Source organism: Peromyscus californicus, unplaced genomic scaffold (genome assembly GCF_007827085.1).
Source record: "Peromyscus californicus insignis strain IS unplaced genomic scaffold, ASM782708v3 Scaffold_7__1_contigs__length_154581171, whole genome shotgun sequence".
NCBI classification, from domain to species: Eukaryota; Metazoa; Chordata; class Mammalia; order Rodentia; family Cricetidae; genus Peromyscus; species Peromyscus californicus.
This window is the reverse complement of record NW_026294595.1, coordinates 117,022,820-117,035,983: the sequence shown is the minus strand read 5'-3', so window position 1 is coordinate 117,035,983 and position 13,164 is coordinate 117,022,820. Positions and strand designations below refer to the sequence as shown.

At 38.2% G+C, this 13,164-nt stretch overlaps 1 protein-coding gene across 3 annotated transcripts in view; it reads right to left on the bottom strand.

Annotated features, from left to right (window-relative positions):
• Macrod2 (mono-ADP ribosylhydrolase 2) overlaps positions 1-13,164 on the bottom strand; it is a 1,966,896-nt gene that overhangs the window by 72,213 nt on the left and 1,881,519 nt on the right. For all 3 annotated transcript variants that reach the window (XM_052726012.1, XM_052726011.1, XM_052726010.1), the window contains 2 exons: positions 6,819-6,893; positions 6,258-6,350 (listed from right to left, as the gene is read on the bottom strand). In XM_052726012.1, the coding sequence (XP_052581972.1) occupies positions 6,258-6,350; positions 6,819-6,893 (168 nt within the window). The remainder of the gene's footprint in view (positions 1-6,257; positions 6,351-6,818; positions 6,894-13,164) is intronic.

Here is a 13,164-nt window from a genome sequence, read left to right as displayed (position 1 = left end):
AAATGTTAATAATTTATACTTGCTGTCTTTAGAGAAAGTTATTTTTATGGAATATTTAAGGATAATATATATCATAAGATATTAGATTTAGATGCAAATAAAAGTTAATCTTTTCATTACTTGTGACGAGAATTCAGGTACTTTATATACAAAGTTTCAGAACTCTAATATTTCAGAAAGGAGCAAGCCTAACATTTAGAGTTAAAACTCTACTTAGGGACAGACAGATCTTTTTGATTTTGAAAATGACTTCAATGAGTCACACAGAATTGCTTGCCTCAGGCCAGCGCCAGACTAACCTAGACATGAAACAAGTTCAACTGTAAATGAAATACGGTGACTGGTACAGGGGAGGAAATAAAACAAGACAAAGAAGATGCAGGATGTGTCTGGATGCTGGAGAGTTCTTAGAGGAGTCTTCAGACAGGCATGAGCTAGTAATCAATTGCAAGCCTGATGCTAACGCTCACTTAAGCTTGCATACATCTCTTGAGAGTGTGGTTCTTCAGGGAATGAGGGATATCCAAGTGTGGAGTGTCTGCCTGGGAGACCCAATGATCACTGGGGACACTGTGACGGAGACAAAGGTAAAGCTCAAGTGAGAAAGTGGAGTGTCAGATGCTTGGAACCTATGATTAGAAGACAGTCTTGCTCTGAAGAAGTCTCAGGGACACAGAACGAGATCATCAAATTCTTGTAACATATAAAAGTATTTTTATCTTAAAAGACAAGGCAATGCCGGGTGGTGGTGGCACATGCCTTTAATCCCAGCACTCAGGAGGCAGAGCCAGGGGGATCTCTGTGAGTTCGAGGCCAGCATAATCTACAGAGCGAGATCCAGGACAGGCACCAAAACTACGCAGAGAAAGCCTGTCTCAGAAAAAAAAAAAAAGGCAATCACAGCTGATTAGAAGGTTTGGACAGATTCTATGCTTATACACATATACCCACACGCCATCTACACACACACACACACACACACACACACATACACATACATACGTATGTATATCAGTGTTATTATTGAGCATGAATAGACTTCCTAGTCTGTGCATTTTTATTTGAATGTGAAACATAAAATAGTTTAACATTCTAAAAATAACCTTAAAATAATATTAAATTAGAACTTAGGTTAAAACATTATAATTTTATTTTAATGTATTTAATACATACAAGGAATTCCATAAAACACTTTAGGATTTACATAAAGCCCAAACAGCGACCAGCCCTTTTTCATTTAAAATTGATCTTAAAACAAATTTGAGTAAAACATTTCTGGCTGGAAAGTGAGAGTAGAGAGAGATGAAGTAACAGAAGGAAGTCACTGGAATGTAGCTGCCCCCAGGAAACTAAGAAGCACAGCATTGCTCAGCTGAGTTCATTTGAAAAGAAGAAACGCAGGAGCTCTGAAATGGGAAGTTCCAGGAAGTTAGTCTATTATCCAAGATGCAAGATGCAACATAGTGACAGAAACCCAGGCCAGTTCTGAGCAGGATTTATTATTTGATTTTATGTAATGTTTTTCACAAGTCAAAAGATAACCCGACCACCTTGGTTATCATTAGCACAGCTCAGGCTAGCTATGGAAGCCCTGGTGTTAGTGATCAGACATGAGGCTCCATTGCTGGTCCAGGTAGTACTTTCCAAGAAAAGACAAAACAGTATGGTCACCCATGTGGGGATGCCATCAATAATGGAAAACACCAAGAGTGGAGAACTGGTGCCCTACAGACGAGATAAACCTCTAATAAGTCAGACTGGTAAGCAGCATAAGAGTAAGTGGCTGGCTGACTCTATATTTACTGAAATATGCAACAGTGGCTAGAGGAGCTGCCAGGAAGAATGTTCCCAGGTATATTAAAATAAAGATGATGATGAAAAGGTTCTGGCCATTTGTGTAAACTGAAGTTAATCAGAATGGCATACCTTTTCACTTAGGTAACTTTTTAGGAAAGTTAGATATCCAGTTCTTAACAGGTCCTAATGTAAAATATGAATATTCTGGCCACCTTTGTGAATGGCCAAGGAGCATCTGCATTTTTTACCAACAGACTGAAATAAGTAAAACTAGAGAAATCCCACTCTTTCAGTGTTAAGTGTTTGATTGACAATCACTTCCAATGTTATCAGACATTTTCCATCAAGAATATGTCCTTCAGAGTTGGCCTTCTCTGAAAATTTTATAAATTGAAACCTTTCAATTTCATTATTGAGTCCATGTCTCTGATTACTACCTTAGAAACGGCGATGCTTAGATGTTAAAAGATTTGCCAGCAATCACGCAGGCAGGACACATAGCACAGCTCCTGTATTTGCTTCATGGGCCTATTGGCCATTTGAAAAGTGTGAACATTAAAACAAAAAAAAAATCATGCTCATGACAGGCTCACACGCAGCATTTTACCTGCATTTCTGTCCATATGCATCTTTTTCCAAGAAGTCCTAAGGATATAGTACACTTGAAGTTCCCAAACAATTCTGGTCAACCTTAAATAAACAGCTAAAGTGTAGCTGTTTCACATTGTACTAATTAATTGTTCTAAGAAAAATAATTGAGAGCAAATGTCTGTACTCTGGGTAAACTTTGAACAAAAAGTCCAACATGTATACTAAATACAAATGGAAAATTTTGGATTTAATAATGATACAATGTTGGTTATCATTGAAATTTTATGTCAAAAACTTCTAAATTTGATGAGGAGTAAAATTCTTATGAAAATTTATGCAAACATGAGATCCATTTTAGCAAGCATCTCTTATATCTCTCTTCTATTTAGTTATTAACCTAAAGGATGCTATTTTTCTAAATTTTAAATGCATTGCAGATCCTGCTGGGAAAGCATAAACCTGGCCTCATTTAGGAGGAGGCGATATGGCTGTATGAGGAGAGCCACCATATGTGAAACCTCACTTTCTGCCTGTTGAAAATTTTGTCGTTCAGGTCTCCCAGGGAGATGTCCATTGCGCTATTGTGTAATTTTATCAGCATGAAAGTCTGCTGAATATTTTCTTTCTTTTAAAAATCCATATTTTGGTAGAGCTTACTTCAAAACTTAATGTTGCAACATCTGTGCTCATACACCTGGGAGCCATAGGAAGATACGTCCTGAAGATTATCTACATTTTCTAATCTTATAAAATACTGCAAAATGAATGAAAGATGTTGCACATTTTTTTCCTGGTGTAGAAATGTGTTTCTTAAAGGAACCACTGTCTGCCTCAGTAGAAAGATTCTCAATTTAAAAGAGAATGTTTTCTGAACTACAAAGATCATTTTCTACAAGTAGAATAGGGCATTAATTTGTTTTGTTCATATTTAATTCTTAATATATATGCATATCTCTCCCTAAGAGATATCTTCATGAATTTACACAAAAGATAGAGATAGAGTCTTAAAATATTTTCACACCAGACTTCTTAATAACTATTTGAATCTAAAGAAAGCAAAATAAATGTAAGCACCTTGAATTTACTCACTGACCTCCTTAGGGGAACTACCAATAGTTCAATTGCATCTTGCTTTAAAAAACAAAACAAAACAAAACAAAAAACAGCAATCATGGTTTTATTATTATTTCTGAGACACAAGATTGAGATCCTAACAAAGAAAAGCCAGATTATAGGTAAGAGAACTCTTGTACCCTATCATCCATTAATAGTTGCATTTCCATAGGACAAAATAAATCATTAGGTAAACAGTCTATAGCCATATTCTACTACCTTTATAGTATGGTTTCGTTAATCAAATGTGAGTGATTATTTGTTGCTGAAGGTAGTAGTACATGTGAAACTTTCATGGATTCCAATAGTATGGAAAGCAATGGATGGCCTTGGAGAAGTTCCTTATGGAGTCTCTCGACTTTATCATCAATTTGTCAAATTGGGCTAAACATTAAATACTTTATGTGCCATGTCTTTCTGCAATTATTTGACACGTGCTATCGGTGGTATGTTCATTGTAGATGGTGGGTCAGCTGCTTTGGCCATCACTGTCATAAAGATGAGGACGCTGATGCAGATAAGTTAAATAACTCGTCAGTGTCACCCAGTTGTCATTGATGTGGAAGTGCCTCAGCAGGGTTTACTAGTTTTACTAGTAAACTAGTTTACTTGATCTTCCTTTCTTTTGGGTGCTACTATTGTTTGGGTATTTCCTAAGGTGCCACATGTTGAAATTCAATCCCCATTGTTGGGATTTAAATGGATGGAAATTTAATCTCATTGTGTTTTTTAGAAGTGGGTCAAGGTCATTAGGCTGATTCTTCTGTAATTGAATCCTAATGGCTTTATAAGAAGAGGGAGAGAGTAGGCATGCATATATGAGCATGTGAACACTTACATACACATAGCCATGTACAAACTTACACATACATGCATACACAAAATGCACATATAATCCCTGTGTCTCCATGTTATGCCTGTATTGTCTCAGGACATTGCCAGCTAGAAGACCATCGCCAGATACAGGCCTTTGACCTTATATCTTCAGAAATATGAGCACAAATGAGCCTTTTCCTTATAGTTTACCCAGTCTGTATTATTATTAGCAACATAAGTACAACATAAGCACTTTTCTTATATGTAACAGAATAGCTTTCCACTTTTCTGCTAATACAAAGAATAAGATAACAGAGGTAACACATTAAAAGTATTTTCAATTTAAACTCTAGAATATCCAAGGTATGGCATGTAAATATCTGTGATAGACAGGAAGGGAAAAGATGGTTAATTCAAGCCCACAGGTGCTGCTCTTTTACTGTAAAGACTCAAAGAAAGTTGCTACAAATGTAGAATATAATTTGCCTTTGGCTTCCCACATATTGTTCCAACATTGACAGAAGAGGGTTGGCTACCTACAAAGAAGAGAGGAAAGTGAAGCCCTAACTTTCCGATCATTACAGAAAAGGCTCATAGTAGGAGACTTTGTGGCGAAGGTTGGATTCCTCTATAGGTCAAATTACAAAGAAGAGAATGTACAAGTTGTTTGAGGTTCTTTAATCCATTTGCATTTTCAGGTACTGTATGAGAACAAATAATTTCCTCAACAGAAAAATTAAGCAAATGGGCATGCATTGTGTCTGTTTTGTTTTAGTGGTAGAACTGAAAGGTTGGGAAGTTCATATACCTAGCTTTTTACCATAGTATACATCTGAATCTGAGTGAAGGTTGCATTGATTTTTCTCTTATCACTATTAGATAAACCACTCCAGGCATGCCATTCATTTGATATGTCACAAGAACGGTGTCATGAGGCTGAACCCTGATTCCAAATTGAGAAGAACATAGTAAAGACACAGAGGAAGAGTGTGGTGAGATAATAGAGTGGATTTTAAGTGTCAAAATCACTCCTGTAGCCCAGCAATTAAATGACATCAATGCTCCTGCCAAGAGGTGTTCATAACTTGGAAGCTGTATTTGCAATTGACCTGATTTTACAATTGAGATCATGTCTGTGCTTTAATTTGGAAGGAAAATTGATTATAGTGTTCCACAAACAAGGTCCACCAAGTGATGATGCTGTGACTGCTATTACAAATACCTACTTATTTAAGAGCACTATGACTTATGAGATGTTGTAATAAATTATTTCATGAACCCTTTAAAGAGATTTTTAAGAATTGGAGTCTTCCGATTCTTCTGTAAATGCTAAGTTACTCTGATATTTTAATACAATTTTTCTTTAATACAATCTTCTTTTGACCAATATTTTATTATTTATAAATTATTTCTACCATTTATCATGGCAGAAATGATTATAACCTAGTTTACTTCTTAACTAGGATTCAATGCTATTCTATTCTAAGATTAGCAGACAAGGTTTGCAATTTAGCAGCTTCAGAGGATAAGCACTTTTATGTGTTTCTTTAATCATCACCATGCAAAGGAAGGCAGGATGAAATCAGTGTAAAAGGTTTGATCGATTTGTTCTTTTTATTTTTCCTAGGACTCCATTTCTCTATATCACGATTTTGATTTCTTACAGATTTTCTCAGTGCTAGAGATTTAAATTTTTAAACAAAATCTAAATGAATAGCAAGTACATTGTCATTCTATTTGGAAGGAGAGAAGTGTTGTCAGTAATACCTTTGGTTACTTCTGGATTTGACTCTAGTTTTAAAAACAGGTTCAAGGTTACAGATGAGTTCATTTCTCCCTTTTCTGGATGCAGCTGTGAAAGACAGCTTTGGTAGTTGGCTTGCAAGAAGGCTTCCACAAAACCTCTCTATTTGTGATGGGTTAATTTAAGAGGATCCTACCTTCTCCACCTTCCTGCTCCTCTTGGTCATCTGTCAGGGGAATCACCTCTGGTTGCTCCACAATTGTGGCATCTTCTTGGTTTGATGAAAGCTCTAAATGTAAAGAGACAGGAGACTCAAGGATGTTTAAGTTGGAATTATTGAGAAAACACAGTGGCTACAGAGCAAAAAGTCTTTTGTGACCTTCCAAGATTCAAGACTTACACAAAGCAAGACGCTGGCTCTCCATCCACAGTGTGCGTGCGTGCACGCGCGCACGCGCACAGAATTCATATACACACACAGAGTTCACACACTCACACATACACACACATACATGTACTCACACACACAGATTCACATACACTCCCACACATTCACAGACTCTCACCCATGTATCTCTCTCTCTCTCTCTCTCTCTCTCTCTCTCTCTCTCTCTCTCTCTCTCTTTCACACACACACACACACACACACACACACACACACACTCACTCACTCACATGCTCTTTATAGAGAAGTTATAGTTCACAATTTCATCTTATTCTTGCTGACACTTATATCAATATATTCTGGCTTCAGTACCTTCTGTCTCCATAGATGAGCTTGGGGACTCCGTCTCAATTTTTACTTCACTCTTGGTTGAGTCGTTCTCTTGTCCTGTGAGAACAGTGATTGAAAAAGAAAGAAATATGATATGTATGTCCATAGCTTTATCCCAGGTCTGAAAAGCAAATTCTTCAGAGGCCATCTTTTAGTCATATATAGAGTGTTTTAAAATGGAAATGGAAGGCACCAATATCAGTTTTCAAGTAAGTAAATTTATGTCAATTATTTCATGTGGGATATCTAGATAATTTGGACAAACAAACAAACAAACCCTATTCTTTTCTTGACACAATTAGTATTCAGCTCATCAATCTATTGGACATTGGTAGATAACATTCTGGAAGATTTGAAATTTTAAGATCATTTTCTGGACTACAAGGATAACATTAGGTATCTTTTAAGATACAGCAATCTCGAATATATAGAATCACCCCTCCAAATGGAAACAGACCAGTTCTTCACTCCTTCATCAACAGCATATGGGAAGGTAATTAAGGAGTGAGATGGCATAATGGCTCAGTAACCCCCTTTAGATAATGGCTGAATGTAGAAAAGATCAGAAGAAGGCTGTTGGCTTTTCTCCCATGTCCACTGTAGGCTTTTGAACATTTAAATACTCACTAAGGCAGGAAATTAAAATCTGTCCATTTTGCCTCATGTTAATGAAAGATTTTATGCTGAGAATGTTTAACTGTTGAATTAAAATGAAAAAATAAGTAAATCTAGACCTTGGACTGGTTGTAAGCACAAAAAGGACACGTGGGAGCTAGAAATGTTTGCCTTGGTACATCCCTGGGCAGGAGAGGGGCAACATTATTCTTTTATCTTGCCCCTACTTCTTCCTGTAAAATGATTACATTCCTCTGTTTGTGACAATATGGCCTGTAGTGGGACAGTCTTCTGCTCGTATCAGGCTGTTTTTATGTGTTGGTTTAGAAATGCTGGAGGACAGACATTGTATGAATCTTTGCAAAAGTTTAAGATTCACTGCAAGTTTCTTCCAGCTCCCTGCACTGAGCAGAATGTGCTCTTGATCCAGAGCAGAGCCAAGCAGAGGCAGGCCTGAACACAAATCTTACTGAAAGCCTCTGAGGTTTAGGGGGCTTATTTGCTACTGTGGCAATGCTGACTTAGATAACCCTTCATCCTATGTCTTCTACTTTGATGTGTTTATTCTGAGACTATCCACCCTACTTCTTCCTCCAAGTTCCTTCTCTGCCAGTATAACCTCAAAGCAAAATACAAATCAGAAACAAAACTACAAAAACCAGTTTTACTTAATGACATCCATTCCTCCTAAGCTCATTTTTGATCAAAAGGCCTGATAAAATAATGAACATTAACATTTATTTACCTATGTGTTGGCTGAAGCTAGAACCCTCAAGCTGTCTTGGATAACTTTGTTCCGTCATTCCCAAAGCTCAGTAATGCCCTCCCTGGGTATTGACGGCTCTGTAAAATGTTTTTCTTTCCTCATTTTCCATCCCCCTTTCCTTTTTCTGTCTCCGGATACATAAGGTTGGGACTTTCATTCCCCCTGCCCCACCGTGTTGTCTAGGTTTTAAATTGCTAGCAAAGAGGACCTTTAAAATGCGGATTTGACAAACAACTGTCTTCCATATCCAGAGGGTCTAGTCCAGTCCCATGAGGGTTCCACAGCCACTAGTCTACAGTTCATGGGCTTCCACTAGTGTGGCTGGTCAGAAAACAGTTGTTTGGCTTGAACTGTTTGGGGGGCACCCAGACAGGGGGATTGGGATCCATCCCTGGTGCATGGGCAGGCTTTTGGGAGCTCGGTGCCTGTGGTCTGATGCCTTGTGCAGCCTTGGTGCAATGGAGAGGGGCTTGGACCTGCCTAGGCTCAGTGTGCCGGACTCTGCTGACTCCCCATGGGGGATGTGGAGATATGGGGTGGCTTGGGAGGGAGGGCTGGAGGGTGGGAGGAAGGAGGAGGGGGATCTGTTGGTGGTATGTAGAGTGAGTAGGAAATTTCTTAATAACGAAAAATGAAAAAAAAATATGTACAAAACGCAACAACAACAAAAAATGTGGATTTGATCAAAACCTTTTCCCTGGGATACAATCCATTCATCTCATGCTTCCCCATTCATTCCCAAATTATGGTTCATTGACAAGCAACAATGGAATTATCCAGAAGCTTTTTAAAAGTTTTCAGGCTTCAGCCGGGCAGTGGTAGCACATGCCTTTAATCCCAGCACTCAGGAGACAGAGGCAGGCAGATCTCTGTGAGTTCAAGGCCAGCCTGGTCTACAGAGTGAGACTCAGGAAAGGTGCAAAGCTACACAGAGAAAACCTGTCTTGAAAAACAAAACAAAACAAACCAACAAAAAAAGTTTTCAGGCTTCACTCTATTCATACAGAATTCTAATCTACATATTTTTTTTCAAGATCCCAATTATAACACATATATGCTAACACTTAGGAAGCACTGGTCTCCAGGACTTGCGTGCACTGGTCAGTTACTGATTCTGAGTTCGCTGAGGCATTTCACATCTGTTGTCTCCGCTCACCGAGCCAGTCTCCGAGGAAAGCACTACCACACTCACTCTGCCTTGTAATTACATTATCAGCTCTAACTGACTACAATGCCACTTCTCTTTATGCTTCTCTTGCAAACATCTTTGTTTTGGATTTTAAAATGTACACGCATAGAGTAAAACATGTAAGTCATAATTGTATAGTTGATGACTCTTCATGTAATTCACACTTTCATGTCTAACCTCACTGGGATCAAGGATACTAGCACTAGTGGTTTCTTCCAGTAGGTTCCTCTTCAACAGTAACAGTTTTGTTTGCTTCTAGAATTTACATAAGCAAAAATACCTGCTCTTAAAAAAATCTTATTTCTCAAGTATTTGTTATGTGTGCGATTAGTCCAACTTTTGTATGCATCAATTGGCCATTCCTATTTGATGTTTATTAATCTGCTGTCTGAAGACATGATGCCATATGAAATTGAGCAATTTCCAGTTGGGAACCATTCTGAAGAAGACTGCCAAAACATTTCAGTGTGTTCTTTTGTGGAAAAAAATGTATTCATGTCATTTGACCATCACTCAGAAGTGAAATTGCTAAGTAACTGGGAATTACTTTCTAAGGTTTACTAGATCACATGAAAGAATCTGTTCCCTTCTGACCTCTGGCAGAAATGTATAAGAACTGGATTTGTTCTCTTCATTCTTTAGATGGTGTCCTGTTACTACTGGTCATACAATTATCCGATAGGGTGTAGTAAGCAATAAAAAAGTCTTCAGGCCATTTTCATCTTTATCACCTTTGAGTATAAAAGGGGGAGCTGGTGGCACATGAGCAGCTATCCCTTCTGTCATGTTAAATGCCGGTGGCACTGGCTGTGTGAGGTATTGGGACAGGTGTCCACAGACAGATGAGGGCTTGTTCTCAAAATGTCTACAGTTGCAAGAGCATAGGCATGCCACACAGAAAAAGTTCTTTCCAGGGAGACATTGAACAGAGTTCCAACTGTTTTATTTTTTAAATCACTTTGAGATGGATTTTGGATGGCAGAGGGCAGAAAGGAAAACAATATATTGACCGATAAAATCAGAAACGTTTGTTAAAGTGAGAGAAAGGGACATTTATTAAGGATAAATGGGAAGTTCTAAAATTAGGCTTATAAAATCAGCCTCAAGGAATGAAGAAGGGGGACACTAATTTCATTTCCTTTAAAGAAGGGAACCACAGGTTTTGGACTCTAGACTTCCTTTAGATAAATTTGTGGTAGGTTCACCAGAACGGCTGCATAGAAAGAAAGATTGAATCACACCGAAAGTAAAGAGTCTATTTTTCAATTAATCTTCTAGAAAACATGCTACCTGGACAGCTATTCCCAGCCACATAAAGAAGGGAATTAAAAATTGAAACATAGAGGCTGAAGACATGGCTCAGCAGTTTGGAGTATGTAACTCTCCTACAGAAGATCTGAGCTCAGTCTCCAGCACCCTCAGCTCAGCACCACCTGTAACTCCAGCTCCAGGGGATCTAATGCCCTGTGCTGGCCTCTCCAGGCCCCTCACACTCATGCATATGTGCTGTGGGACGTTCTGTATGGCAAATGTGTTGCTGATTAGTCAATAAATAAAACACTGATTGGCCATTGGCTAGGCAGGAAGTGTAGGCGGGACAAGGAGGAGAATAAGCTGGGAAGTGGAAGGCTGAGTCAGAGAGACATGGCCAGCCGCCATGATGACAAACAGCATGTGAAGATGCCGGTAAGCCACGAGCCATGTGGCAAGGTATAGATTTATAGAAATGGATTAATTTAAGCTGTAAGAACAGTTAGCAAGAAGCCTGCCACGGCCATACAGTTTGTAACCAATATAAATCTCTGTGTTTGCTTGGTTGGGTTTGAGCAGCTGTGGGACTGACAGGTGAGAGAGATTTGTCCTGACTGTGGGCCAGGCAGGAAAACTCTAGCTACACATATGCACTTACACACACACACACACACACACACACACACACACACACACACACACACAATTGAAAAGTAATAAAAATAAAATCTTGGAAACCCAAAACATGTACAAGGGAATTATACTAAGTGAATATATTTTGGGTAAGTATATGCTCAGAAAAGCAAAAATTACAGAAAGTGTTTTTGTTGTTTCAGCAACACAGAATGATTGATTAATGAACAGGAAATTGAGACAATTAGAAAAAATGCTACACCCAAGGACTATACTACCATCTAGAATGGGTGCCATAAAGGGAAGGTACAGTTAGCGGTAGGTAAACCAACATTTTAGATATCAAACTGCTGCTTAAAAATAAAGCAAGAAAGCTAAGAGGTGAGTAAAGAGGAATTTGAAATGGTCGCTACAGGGGACAGTTATATATTATGGGTTATATAATCAATGTGTGTATGTGTTGAAAAAGATTTTAGGAGGGAAAATATGTTTTGATATTTTTATGTACAAACACATGTGGCCTTTTACATATTTACAAATTATGGAAGGCTACCCTCTCAGATGTTAATAATGATTATCACTGAATGGTAGGTGAGACTTTAATTTTTATATTTCATTTTGCTAACATGCATTTTATATTCTATAACTTTTGTGTTCTAAAATTTAATACTTAACTATGAAAGCAAAAATATAAAAATGCTTTCAGTAATATATAAGAAAAACATTTGCCGTGTGTGTGTGTGTGTGTGTGTGTGTGTGTGTGTGTGTGTGTGCATGTGTGTATATATGTGTGTGGGGGGGGATGGGTGTGCATGTGTGTGTGGAATGTATCTAGTCAAACTCAATTATTTCCTCCCAGTTCTAAATTTCTTGTCCTCTAGATAGCACAAACAATCTAACCATACACAACTCTTTTTTTTCTTGAATGCCCTTTTACATTTTGTCTTTTGGTTAAATCAAAAGCGTTCACCATGGTCTTTATGGGCTCATTCACCATTGCCTAAACATTCCCTTTTGCCTTTCAACTCATTCAGTGTGCTCTTCAAACAGCTGAAATGCTCTTTCTTTATAATTTTCTATATAGTAAACTCTTGTTTTTCAAAGTGAAACCACTGATTTGTTTATGCAGACACCACACACACACACACACACACACACACACACACACACACACACACACACACACACACACACACAGAGTCTCAGTCTCCCTAAGCAGGGTCTATTACTTTTTTGTCTTTTATGAAGGAAAAGTTTTGAAAAGAAGCTGCATCCACAAAGGTTGATTGACTGATTAGAACTTCCACTTCAGTGATATGAAGAAGTTGGAATGTTGCAGACCAAGAGACTAATTACAATCTCTTTTGGGATATCTTTAGCCCCTTAACTACCCATTCACTATCCATCTCTGTGTCGGACTTCACATCTTGTGACTGACAGATAAAACTCCTTTGGAGTGTGTTAACTTAGTTGACCATTAGCTTTCACCTACCCAAAAGCTGCATATGCCATCAGACAGCATTGGAGGCCTAGAGATGAGAGCTCTCTGCTCTGCGCTCACCCCACCTCTGTGATGTTTCCAACCATGAGTTTATTTGGAAAGTGTCTTGATTTACGACTTTCTTTGGTCTCCAAGAAACTGCTTCCATGCTGGATAATGGGATAGAATTTGGGGTAAGATCTATCTGTGTTCCTGGGCTATGGTCACTCATATTTGGCTCCAAAAATAAACTATCATTTGTCTCTTGAAGTGAGAGTTATGTTTTATATAAACACTTTGTTCACTGGATTACTTTTTGTTCGTCTATCACCCTCCTTTCACACTTCAATGCAGTTGTAGCTGTGTTTTCCTCTCTCAGTAGACTGTGCATGTT